The 11,490-nt window shown below is 64.5% G+C and overlaps 2 protein-coding genes across 2 annotated transcripts in view; both read left to right on the top strand.

Moving 5' to 3' along the window:
- Positions 1-7,743, top strand: part of CHLRE_10g453900v5 (uncharacterized protein) — a 9,568-nt gene extending 1,825 nt beyond the window's left edge. Inside the window, exons 4-19 of the mRNA XM_043067018.1 lie at positions 816-877; positions 1,306-1,386; positions 1,886-1,990; positions 2,273-2,345; positions 2,611-2,762; positions 2,941-3,090; positions 3,394-3,534; positions 3,698-3,737; positions 3,961-4,007; positions 4,330-4,463; positions 4,679-4,773; positions 5,013-5,071; positions 5,416-5,560; positions 5,794-5,920; positions 6,356-6,455; positions 6,813-7,743. Coding sequence (XP_042920415.1) covers positions 816-877; positions 1,306-1,386; positions 1,886-1,990; positions 2,273-2,345; positions 2,611-2,762; positions 2,941-3,090; positions 3,394-3,534; positions 3,698-3,737; positions 3,961-4,007; positions 4,330-4,463; positions 4,679-4,773; positions 5,013-5,071; positions 5,416-5,560; positions 5,794-5,920; positions 6,356-6,455; positions 6,813-6,893 — 1,592 coding nt within the window. The 3' untranslated portion in view covers positions 6,894-7,743. The remainder of the gene's footprint in view (positions 1-815; positions 878-1,305; positions 1,387-1,885; positions 1,991-2,272; positions 2,346-2,610; positions 2,763-2,940; positions 3,091-3,393; positions 3,535-3,697; positions 3,738-3,960; positions 4,008-4,329; positions 4,464-4,678; positions 4,774-5,012; positions 5,072-5,415; positions 5,561-5,793; positions 5,921-6,355; positions 6,456-6,812) is intronic.
- Positions 7,744-7,895: 152 nt separating this feature from the next.
- Positions 7,896-11,485, top strand: CHLRE_10g453850v5 (uncharacterized protein). The gene is made up of 2 exons (XM_043067017.1): positions 7,896-8,741; positions 8,906-11,485. Exons 1-2 carry the CDS (start codon positions 8,654-8,656, stop codon positions 10,711-10,713), a joined length of 1,896 nt encoding a protein of 631 aa, XP_042920414.1. The 5' UTR covers positions 7,896-8,653; the 3' UTR covers positions 10,714-11,485.
- Positions 11,486-11,490: the final 5 nt, after the last annotated feature.

The following is an 11,490-nucleotide window of genomic DNA, read 5'->3' as shown; positions in this document are numbered from 1 at the left end:
GGCGGGGGCGGGGGAAGGGATGGCAGGGTGGGACGGGGCGGGGGCGGGGGAAGGGATGGCAGGGTGGGACGGGGCAGGGGCAGGGCGGGGGCGGGAAGGTGCTTTCACCAGTCCCAGTCCCAGTCCCAGTCCCAGTCCCAGGGGGGCGCGGCAGGACCCGGGGGAGGGGCGGGGCGCCAGGGGCGTGGACGTGGCGGGGCGCCCAGCCCCCCGTGGGCAGCTGACGGCGGTTGGGTGGCAGTACGGTACTGACAGCTGGGCTCAACAGGAATGGAGCGAGTAGCGGGTGGGCCGGAGCGAATGGGTCGGGCTGCACGATTGCGGGCGGCCAGGCGCGGCGGAAGGGGGCCGCGCCTCAGGCGCGGGGCCGCCGGGCTCGTGGGGGGGCGGGGGGGGGGGCAGCAGGCGAGGGTTTGGGATTGCAGCGACGGGGCGTGCGATGGACCGGACGGGGGACGGGGGATGGCAGGGCGCTTGGTGTGACGGCGGCGGCTTGGCTGCGGGTACGGCAGTCCGGGGGCAGCAGGAGTGCCGGCTCGATGCCAGGCCCGGTCCGGCGCATCAGGGGTGCTGGGCCGCGGGGCGAGCGCAATGGGCAATACCGTGGGTGCCGTACATTGGAGGTGGGCCGCAGGCAGGGGTTGGTGTGACGCATGCGTGCGGCTGCCTGCGTCCCGGCTGCCTGGTCGTCGCGGCTCCTGCAAGCGCTTCACCGTCCTCCTCGCCGACCTAGTATGCCCTTGCGTTTGCCTTCTCCACCCTAGTATGACCTTATCTACTTGCCTTCTTGCATACATGCAAACATTCACCCACAGGCCTGGCGGTCAGCTTCGACGGCACGCTGTGCATGACCCTGTCACGCGACCGGACAGTCAAGGTGGGGGTTGGATTGGAGTGGGGTGGATGGGTGGATGAGTGGGTGGGCCGGCGTGAGAAGTGGCGGCTGCGGTTGCAGGGGCCGCAGGTATGCCCCAAGGAGAGGTCGGCGGGGGCTATGCAGGGTTGGGGGAGCGGGTGCGGGGGCGGGAGCGGGGGCGGGGGCGGGAGCGGGGGCTGTGGGGCCGGGCCAGCTGCCGGGCCGGGCCAGGCCGGAAAGGCAGGCAGGAACACGTCGTTTGGCGTGCCACGTGGGCAGCCTTATCTTGAACCGGTTGGGTGGACGGGTGGTTGGACGGGTGGGTGGGTGTCTGCTCCCCATCGCCAATACTGCGCACAGTGACGCCCACACCCAGCATCCGCACCTGCCTCGCGCCCGTCCCTCGTCCCGCCCCACGCCACCGCCGCCGCACCCCGCCCACCACGCAGATCTTCGACGTGCTCAACTTCGACCTCATCGTGATGATGCGCCTCACCTTCACGCCCGGCTGCGCAGCATGGATCTACAAGGTGGGCAGGCATGGGTCGGTGGGCGGGTGGGTGGGTGGGTGGGTGGGTGGGTGGGTGGGTGGCTGGGTGGTACGGGCGGGTGGTGGGTACGGGCGGGTAGAGGGACGTCCTTGAAGAAGGTCCGGTTGCAATGGGGAAAGAGCAGTAGCCAGGGTTTGTGGAGCAGGCCCCAGAGGTGGGGGCTGGGAGGTGTTGTTCGGAAGCTGAGGGCTCAGGGAGGTGGTGAAGAGGTGCTGGGAAGGGGCGGCATGGCAGGGCTGTCGGCGCACAGGCAGGGGGAGGCGGGGTGGCCAAGGGCCTCATCATACATCCGGTACACGCGTCCTTGGCTCGGATTGCAGTATCGCACCACACCGCGTCACAGACGCCTCCTCGTCTGCACCACCCATAGACACCCACCCCACCCGGCCACCACAACATCGCCGCACCCTACGCACCAACACCATACCCCACACAACCCCCCCCCCCTCCCGCTTCTCCGCTCCCTCCCCCCCAACAGAAAGGCGAGGCCAAGGCTCGGCTGGCCATCTCCGACCTCAACAGCGGCAAGGTGCATGTGTACGACGCACGGGACGGCTCGGACAAGGCGCTGGCGGAGGTGGAGGTGAGCGACGGAGCGCGTGCAGGGGCTGGGGACTGGGGAGCTAGGGGAAGGGGGCGGGGTTGAGAGAAGGCTGGGGTCAAGGGAGGGGGGCGGGGTTATGGCGGGCGAGGGAGGCGCTGGGGGGATCGGGGCAGGTTGGGGCGGGTTGTGTGTACAGCGGTCAGGCAGCAGTAAACCAAGGCCGCGCGCCATCACCGCCAGCACCCGCCGCCCTCTCACATTCCCCGCTGTCCAATTAAAACCTCCCTCCCACACCTCGCACACCGCCCCTCTCGCCGCCAGGTGCACCGGGCGCCTGTGGCGGCCATGCGCTACTGCGCGCCGCTGGACCTGGTGGTGTCCACCGACACCAAGGGTGCGTGCGGGGGTTACATTCATGATTAGTTGTGAAGTCGTAGGGGGGACTGTTGAATGGGAACGCTGTGTGGGGCGTTTGGGTTGGAGGGCGAGGGCGAGGGCGGGTGGAGGGCGGGGGGCGCCGGGGGAAGCTGGCAGCGCCGCCCACCTGGCCTACACATCCCTAAAACCCCACCTACGCCCCACAACCCACGCCCAAACCCCGAACCCCAAAATCTACACCCCAAACCCCGAAACCCGAACCCGAAAACCGTCTTCCGCAGGCATGATTGAGATGTGGTGCGGCACCAGCTACGGCCACCCGCAGCCCGACACCAGCTCGGGCCAGGCGGTGCCGCGGCTGGCGTGGAGCAGCAAGCTGGACACGGACCTGTTCGACCTGGCCAAGGCCAAGACAGTGGCCAAGTCGCTGGAGGTGGGTTAGCACATGTTGTGTTTTGGGGTATAAGATAAGGGCGGTGGAAGGCGAAGATGCCGGTGTTTGTGCGGACGCGCATACACGCATACCGCCCGCTTTCTTCTCAAACTCACACAAACACAAACACACACACACACACACACACACACACACACACACACACACACACACACAGGTGAGCCGCGACGGGCAGCAGTTCGCCATGGTGTGTGCCGACAAGCGCGTGCGCGTGTTCGCCACCCGCACCGCCAAGCTGCGGCGGGTTTACGACGAGTCGCCGGACGCAGCCAACGAGGTGCAGCGCAGCGGGGCGGAGATGTTCCAGGTGGGGCGGGGTGAGGCGGGGTTACAAAGGCTGGCGTGGCTCGTGCGCGGGCGAGCGTGTGTGTGTTTTGTCTGGGGGCCTTTCGCCTGAGAAGTTATGGGAAATGCCTATGTGTGAGGCTGTGAGCGTTTGCCGGCTGCGCCTCTGAGAGCGCCTGTCCGCGCACCACAACGCATCAGCACTTCGCCGCTGCGCCTTAGCCGCCCACACATCCCAGTCAACAACTTCCGCACAAACCCAACTTCCATCCAAGTCCATTCCAAACGCAAACATAAACATCCTAATAACATGAATTCATCGCAGCTGGAGGACATTGACTTCGGTCGCCGCATGGCTGTGGAGCGCGAGCTGTGGAACAGCGCCGAGGAGACGCACGGCCCGCCCAATGCAATCTTCGACGAGTCCGGAAACTTCCTGTTCTACGCCACTCTGCTCGGCGTCAAGGTGCGAGTCGCGCAGGCTTGGTTGCGTTTATGGATTTGTATTTAGGGATACTGGAGACGCGCATGCCAATGCACGTGTTTCGTCTGACCAGGGCACGGCACTTGCCGAGAGGTGCTGCACCTCATTCGACTCCACCTCACCACAGAACTCCACCTTCCCGCAGGTGGTCAACCTCACCACCAACAAGGTCGTGCGCGTGCTGGGTGAGCCGCCTCCCCACTGATGCCCACTGATGCCATGCTGCCATGATGCAAACCCGTGTCCCGACACGGGCAGCTGCCTTGCACTCCCCTCCCTACTACGGTACCATCCTTTCTACCACGGCCCTGGCAGCCGCATGTCACTTATCCGCGCTCCTGGCACATCCTCAACTCCTTGAACTCCTTGAACATCCTCATTCAAACCGTCCGAACTCGACATCAACAGGCAAGGTGGAGAACTCGGAACGCTTCCTCACGCTAGCGCTCTACCAGGTGCGCGGCCCGGGACGCGGGGGCTCGCCCGCGTTGCCCCAAACGCCAACGGGGCCGCATCCGGGTTGCTACACACGCCAACGATGCACGCCGCACGCGACTATCACTCCACATCGCACCCCCGCACGCAAGGCACGCGCCCACGCCGCCACTCCCACGCCCCCTGCTTGCGCCTGTTCGTCACCTGGTCCATTGCCCATTGCCTAGTCATGCTTGCAACTAACGCCTCTGCCTGTGCTCCGCTCGTTTCAGTTGGTTTTGATTTAGTTTGGGCCAATATTTACAACCCCGCCTCCCCCTCCTCTGCCTCCTCTCGGCACAGGGCGCCTCCAGGGGCAAGTCGGGCGCGCGGCTGCGCGGCCTGCCCACGGTCGAGCAGGTGGAGAAGCTGCTGGGCGCCTCCGACCCCACCCTGTTCGCCTGCGCCTTCCGCAAGCAGCGCTTCTACATGTTCACGTGAGCCGCGGCAGGGGGGAGAGGGAGAGGGGGAGGGTGGCAGAAGGGAGGAGGGGCGGCCACACTGTCTTGACGCGTACTTTTCCTTGTGCTCTTTATCCACAAACACACACACACACACATACGCACGCACACACACACACACACACACACACACACACACACACACACACACACACACACACTTACACCCCGCCGCCGCCACGCGCTCGCAGTCAGACGGAGCCGACGGAACCGGAGGACCCCGCGGCGCCGGGTCGCGACGTGTTCAACGAGAAGCCGGCGCTGGAGGACCTCATCGCGGCGGAGGGTGAGAGCGGGAGGAGGCGGGCAGGCCGGCGGGAGAGCGGCGGGGAGGAGGGCGGTCACCGTCGTCGTCGTTTTGATTGGGCGTCAGTGTTGTATGGTCGAGCTTTCTTATCCGTCCTCCCGCCGGCTGTGCCATCCTGCCGTGAGGACTGCCTCCCCAGTGCTGCCTCCGCCTGTCTCAACCATCTTTTTGCAACCCCCCTGTCCCACCCCACCCGCACCCCCACCCCCCACCTGCAGGCGGCGCGGCGCAGCCGGGCCACTCGCTACCACACGGCGCGCGCATCCACACAACCAAGGTGGGCAATGGGAGGGCCCGCCACGGGGGGGGGGGCGACGCGAGGGTGCGGTCGTGTGGCCGCGCGCTCTTGCACTGCTCGCCTTCTAGGTTGCGGCGGTGTTTCGTTGTGGCGCGCACTCACGGTACATCCCCGGCATTCTTTCCTCACTGCCGCGTGCAATGCCACGCGCCCCCTCACTTCCCGAACCCTCCCCCTGGTTTAGTTTGGGCTGGTATTTACTGGTACTTTATCCCCCGCCCCCTGCCTGCCTACAAGTCCGCTTCAGACTATACAATTATGGATGTAGCCCCCTCATCACGAATGTAACACACACACGCACACACGCGCGCAAACCCCGCCAGGGAGACATCGTGGTGAAGCTGTTCCCGGACGAATGCCCGCGCACCATCGAGAACTTCACCACGCACTCCCGCAACGGCTACTACGACGGAGTGCTGTTCCACCGCGTCATCAAGAACTTCATGATCCAGACAGGAGACCCGCTGGGTGCGTGCGGGGTGGGAGCCTGGCAGGGTTGGGCGGCTGGTGGGGAGGGGGCGGGGGGGGGTAGTTTATTCTGCACCGAACGGAATCAAGGGGGGTCGTGTGTGGGCGTAACTGGTGGCAGTCTGGGCGCCGGAGACGCAAATGCGTGTGGCGCCTCTTTCCCGTCGCACCTGACACCGCCTCTTCCACCACCACGACCACCACCACCTCCACCTGCTCCACTACCCCCACAGGCGACGGCACGGGCGGCGAGTCCATCTGGGGCGGCGAGTTCGAGGACGAGTTCCACAAGGCGCTGCGGCACGACCGCCCAGGCATCCTGTCCATGGCCAACGCGGGGCCCGGCACCAACGGCTCGCAGTGAGTGGTTACAGTGGGTGGTTGGTGGTGGGTGGTTGGTGGTTGGTGGGTCGCAGGCGCACGAGACCTGAGTGGGGATGTATGGGGGCATGTGGAGGTGGAGGTGCGGGGATTGGGTTGTTGGGAACGCATGGCGATGTGTACGCAATCCACAGCCCGCGAATCCCATCCCACACCCGACACCCGAGCTGGCTTCAGCTCTCCTCCCTGACATAGCACCCAACACGCGCCCGCCCTCTCCGCTCTTCCTCTCTCCCCGCCCCACGTCCGCGCCCCCCGTCGCAGTTCCATCTTTCTACAACTCGTTCTCATGAATCGCTGCCCCCACCCCCAACTCCCAACGCCTCTCCTCCTCCCTCCCCACCTCTCCCCCCCACCTCCCACCTCCCCGCCTCTCCCCCCCTCCCCCCTCCCCGCCTCTCCCCCACCCCGCAGGTTCTTCATCACCACTGTGCCCACGCCCTGGCTGGACAACAAGCACACGGTGTTCGGGCGGGTGATCAAGGGCATGGACGTGGTGCTGGCCATTGAAAAGGTGAGAAGCAAAGATCACCCCCGCACACTAGCTGTAGAACCGTACAAGGGCGAGGTAGTATCGCGACCATGCTTCAGCACCACGCATTTGCGGATGGAAAGACGCGGTTGGGTCTTCATCCCGGCCCCCACCCTGGACGTCGGCACTTCGATCTTTGATACACGCCGTTCGCATACATGGCTACCCCCCTGTTGCTGGCCCCACAATCCCCTGCCTACGGTGACCTCCGCACCTGCCGCGCCGCTTCGCGCCCTTGACTGTGCAGCCCCTTGCTCCCGCCCCCTGCTCCCGCCCACCCACAAAGCCGCTCCTGCCCACCACCTGCCCACCCGCCCCGCTTCCCCCACGCCCTCACAGACACGCTGCAACAAGGACGACAAGCCGCTGGAGGACATAAAGATTCTCAACATCGTGCCCGTGGAGACGGTGGAGGACTAGCGGCCGGGGGCGACACAGAGGCGGCAGGGGAGTGGTAACAGGGCTAGGGGGCGGGAGGGCCAGGGCGGGCACGTGCGTGGCGCCGAGGTGGGAGGGCTGGGCCGAGCGTGCGTGTGCTGGGTGTGTTCATGCGTGTGTTCGTGTGTCATGTCCAGATTCAAAGTGCCGTACCCGAGGCCGCACTGTGGCGGGGGCGCGGGAGAGGCAGTAGGGGATGTGACACAGCGCGGCTGCTATGCGTTATGGTGTTGTGTTCAACGACCGGTCAGGAACTCAGGGACTGGAGTTGACACAGACTCGAGACTGGATGCGGCACGCAGGCAGGACTGGAGACAGGACTGACTACGTGCGGCTCACGGTGTAGATGAAGGGCGTCGGCGTGAGGGCTCCCTGCGCTTGGCCGCATGCCGGTGTGCGGCGATGAGCGCTGAGGGATGTGCGGCGGCAAGTTGGGGGGAAGGGAAAGGGCCGAAGGGGCTTGCAGGACCGCCGCCGGTGTCGCAGCGTGTGTCTGCTAGGAATGCAGGGCCGGCGTGCTGCTGCGGCACCGCTGGGGCGCGGCTGGTGAGATGGTGTTCAAAGGTTGTTAGGAGGCAGGAGGAGGCAGGAGCTGTGCAGGCAGCGTTTGCTGGGTGGCGCGAGGGCGCGCGGCTTGGGCCCCAGCTGCTGGCGGAACCCATAAATAGTAGCGGTTGTGTATTGCAACAAATGTATTCTGTTGGTGATTCTCAGTCGTGTCAGGCGTTGCTGCTGTTTGGCCTTCAGCCCCGGAGCACACCGGAGGTGGAAACACCCAGCGTTGCCGGCTTGCCGCAGGGGGTTAGGCAGCTGTATGTAACAGGCTTACTGTGAGAGGTTTCCACTCAGCTCAACCCAGAAGCGACAACCAGACAGCTGTTTCAAGACATAAGAGCTTTCGTAGACGGCCACTCGGCAAGCGGGGTGAGTGGGGCCGAGTGCCCTGGACCTGCTTTGCCCAGTACCCAAACGCACGAGGCTTTACTCTGTTTGTGTTTCCAGCTTGGAAGTGCAGTTGCAGCCCCGACCTGGCAGGTGAACAGGGCAGGGAAACGACAAGCCAAGCACCGCGCAGTTTGGGCACTGCAAGGAGAGTACAGCTTCGTTCCTCTATTTGCATTGAAAGTAGAGACGAGGGGGAGGTCACCGGGTTCTACGAAAGCCGCCTCGCCACACGCGCTGAAGGGCCAGCCTAAAGGCGCCCACAGCCAAGCCGTTCATGCAACAACCCTTTTAGTTCTATCAAGCTAGCTGAAAACGCCTGGTTATGGGCAAGGGGTGAGGGCGAAGCGGCCACGCGCGCTCACACCTCTACTGAGCCGGGCCACACGAAACTACGGGACGCGCACCTCGTACCCCCTATACGAGGCCGGCCTCCACGCAGCCGTCTTAAGGCCGGCACCGCGCACTGTCCCACTCCATAGCAATACATCAGCTGAATCTGCTGTTACATATAGCCCCTGCTCATCAGCGTCCCGTCTGCCATTTGGGCTCGAGTCCGTCGCAAGCATCTCCCATCGACACACGTCCACACTAAAAGCTGCTGCTGTCCTTGGACTAACCTCGGCCGTGGGCTGCGCAACAAAAGGTGACTGCTATTTGTATGCCGTAGAGGCTTCGGCGAGCTTGTAGGAGACCGTGCCTGCGGGCTGTCAACTCGAAGCATGCTATACGAGTTGTGACCGGCCCTCTGACTCATTCGACTTCCACGTCATTTGTTACGCAGGTCAATACGCGTAACCATGGTGTATACAAGGGCGTCGCGGGCGCCGGCCGGGGCCCTACTCCTTGCCCTCGGCATCGTGTGCATTGCGGCACTCAGCATGCGAGGTGAGCTCGCAGCCAGACCTTCCATGTCCCATGAACGCAAATTACATACAAAAAGCTTTAAAATGACGAGGAACTTTCAAAGAGCAGAAGCCTGCCAATGAACCCTTCGGATTGCTTTGCCTGGCTGACAAATGCGCATGCCTCCCTCACTCCTTTGCGCGCAGGTGCTGACGCCCGTCCTGGTCCCGGCGGCAAGGACCTGTTCAATGGCACTCGCCCCGACTTCAACGGCACCCACCCTGACTTCAACGGCACCCGCCCCGACTGCAATGGCACCCGCAACGGCACCCTCCCTGACTTCAATGGCACCAAGCCTGAGGGCGGTCGCGGCGGCTCCCACCGTGGTCTGCGTGGCGGCGGCGACCGTGGCGGTCGTGATGGCGACTTCAACGGCACCCGGCCTGAGTTCAATGGCACTCGCCCCGACTTCAACGGCACCCACCCTGACTTCAATGGCACCCGCCCCGACTGCAATGGCACCCGCAACGGCACCCGCCCTGACTTCAATGGCACCAAGCCTGAGGGCGGTCGCGGCGGCTCCCACCGTGGTCTGCGTGGCGGCGGCGACCGTGGCGGCCGTGATGGTGACTTCAACGGCACCCGGCCTGAGTTCAATGGCACTCGCCCCGACTTCAACGGCACCCACCCTGACTTCAATGGCACCCGCCCCGACTGCAATGGCACCCGCAACGGCACCCGCCCTGACTTCAATGGCACCAAGCCTGAGGGCGGTCGCGGCGGCTCCCACCGTGGTCTGCGTGGCGGCGGCGACCGTGGCGGCCGTGATGGTGACTTCAACGGCACCCATCCTGAGTTTAATGGCACTCGCCCCGACTTCAACGGCACCCACCCTGACTTCAATGGCACCCGCCCCGACTGCAATGGCACCCGCAATGGCACCCGCCCTGACTTCAATGGCACCAAGCCTGAGGGCGGTCGCGGCGGCTCCCACCGTGGTCTGCGTGGCGGCGGCGACCGTGGCGGTCATGATGGTGACTTCAACGGCACCCATCCTGAGTTCAATGGCACTCTCCCCGACTTCAACGGCACCCACCCTGACTTCAACGGCACCCGCCCCGACTGCAATGGCACCCGCAATGGCACCCGCCCTGACTTCAATGGCACCAAGCTTGAGGGCGGTCGCGGCGGCTCCCACCGTGGTCTGCGTGGCGGCGGCGACCGTGGCGGTCGTGATGGCGACTTCAACGGCACCCATCCTGAGTTTAATGGCACTCGCCCCGACTTCAACGGCACCCACCTTGACTTCAACGGCACCCGCCCCGACTGCAATGGCACCCGCAATGGCACCCGCCCTGACTTCAATGGCACCAAGCCCGAGGGCGGCCGCGGCGGCTTCCACCGTGGTCTGCGTGGCGGCGGCGACCGTGGCGGTCGTGATGGCGACTTCAACGGCACCCATCCTGAGTTTAATGGCACTCGCCCCGACTTCAACGGCACCCACCTTGACTTCGACGGCACCCGCCCCGACTGCAATGGCACCCGCAATGGCACCCGCCCTGACTTCAATGGCACCAAGCCCGAGGGCGGCCGCGGCGGCTCCCACCGTGGTCTGCGTGGCGGCGGCGACCGTGGCGGTCATGATGGCGACTTCAACGGCACCCATCCTGAGTTTAATGGCACTCGCCCCGACTTCAACGGCACCCACCCTGACTTCAACGGCACCCGCCCCGACTGCAATGGCACCCGCGACGGCACCCTCCCTGACTTCAATGGCACCAAGCCCGAGGGCGGCCGCGGCGGCTCCCACCGTGGTCTGCGCGGTGGCGGCGGCGGCGGCGGCAGCTCCACCGACAGCGGCAGCAGCAGCCCGCGTCCCTCCCGCCCGCCTCGCCCAGCTGATCTGGCCATGCCGTCGCGCCCTGAGCATGGCTCGGTGCCGGCTTCCTCTCGCCCGCCTCGGCCCCCGGGCGCGAAGACCGCCAGGCCTCCCAAGCCGTCAGCACGGCGGTAGTGGTTCGCGTGACATCGTGCTCAATTGGTAGTAGATTTATGTAGCAATACTCGCAGTGTTGGGGTAGAATGCATGGCTTCGATTGCTTGGTTGGTAGGAAATGCAGGCAGGCAAGTCAAGTAGGTACTGCTGGGTGCCCAGACATGGCTGGGCACGCGCGCACAAGTCCGGGTGCGGAGCATGAATGACACCCGCACAATACGGTTTAGATTGCATGAAGTGAGGCACAGCAGGAGTGAGGCGACGGACTTTATTATGCATGTGGCAGCTGAAGTGATATGCACTGAGCTCAGGTGTTAGTTCAGGCTGTTCTTACATGCCGTCTCCTAGGGCATTATTGTTTGTTGTTCGCGCGGGCGCCTGCTTGCATACTGTATGCGGTAATGTCAGTGCAATTTATAATGGGGTAATTGGTAGATGGGGTAATTGGTAGATGCGGAGCATCGAGGGAAGACCCGTGCGGCGTGTCGCGTGCGCGGAGGCGGCACCGCGGCAGTCTGGGCTGTGCAGGCTCCCCACCTGCTGCCTCATACAGGGAGGCCTGAGGCAAATAGCAGAGAGTCCAGGCGTGCGTGTGTGTGTGTATGTGTGTGCGTGTGTGTATATGTTTGGCCAACGATAATCAAATCGCCTGCTTGACGGATGCTGGGGTATTTATCAAAGCGGCGTGGTCCAGCCACTAGATGAGTCATAACCGAACTGGGGCATAACCCCTGCACAACCCGTCAGTTAGTACACGTAACGTGATCCGTGCCTGTAACGCATGCTATTGAGCTG

This window comes from Chlamydomonas reinhardtii, chromosome 10 (genome assembly GCF_000002595.2).
Source record: "Chlamydomonas reinhardtii strain CC-503 cw92 mt+ chromosome 10, whole genome shotgun sequence".
In the NCBI taxonomy this organism is placed as follows: domain Eukaryota; kingdom Viridiplantae; phylum Chlorophyta; class Chlorophyceae; order Chlamydomonadales; family Chlamydomonadaceae; genus Chlamydomonas; species Chlamydomonas reinhardtii.
The sequence above is the reverse complement of the archived record's forward strand: the minus strand, read 5'-3'. Positions and strand labels throughout refer to the sequence as shown.

Excerpts from the sequence above, each read along its gene's own strand:
- CHLRE_10g453850v5 (XM_043067017.1), top strand. The coding sequence starts at position 8,654 with ATGGTGTATACAAGGGCGTCGCGGGCGCCGGCCGGGGCCCTACTCCTT. Across the intron at positions 8,742-8,905 it reads TGCGGCACTCAGCATGCGAG|GTGCTGACGCCCGTCCTGGT; the intron begins GTGAGCTCGCAG and ends CTTTGCGCGCAG.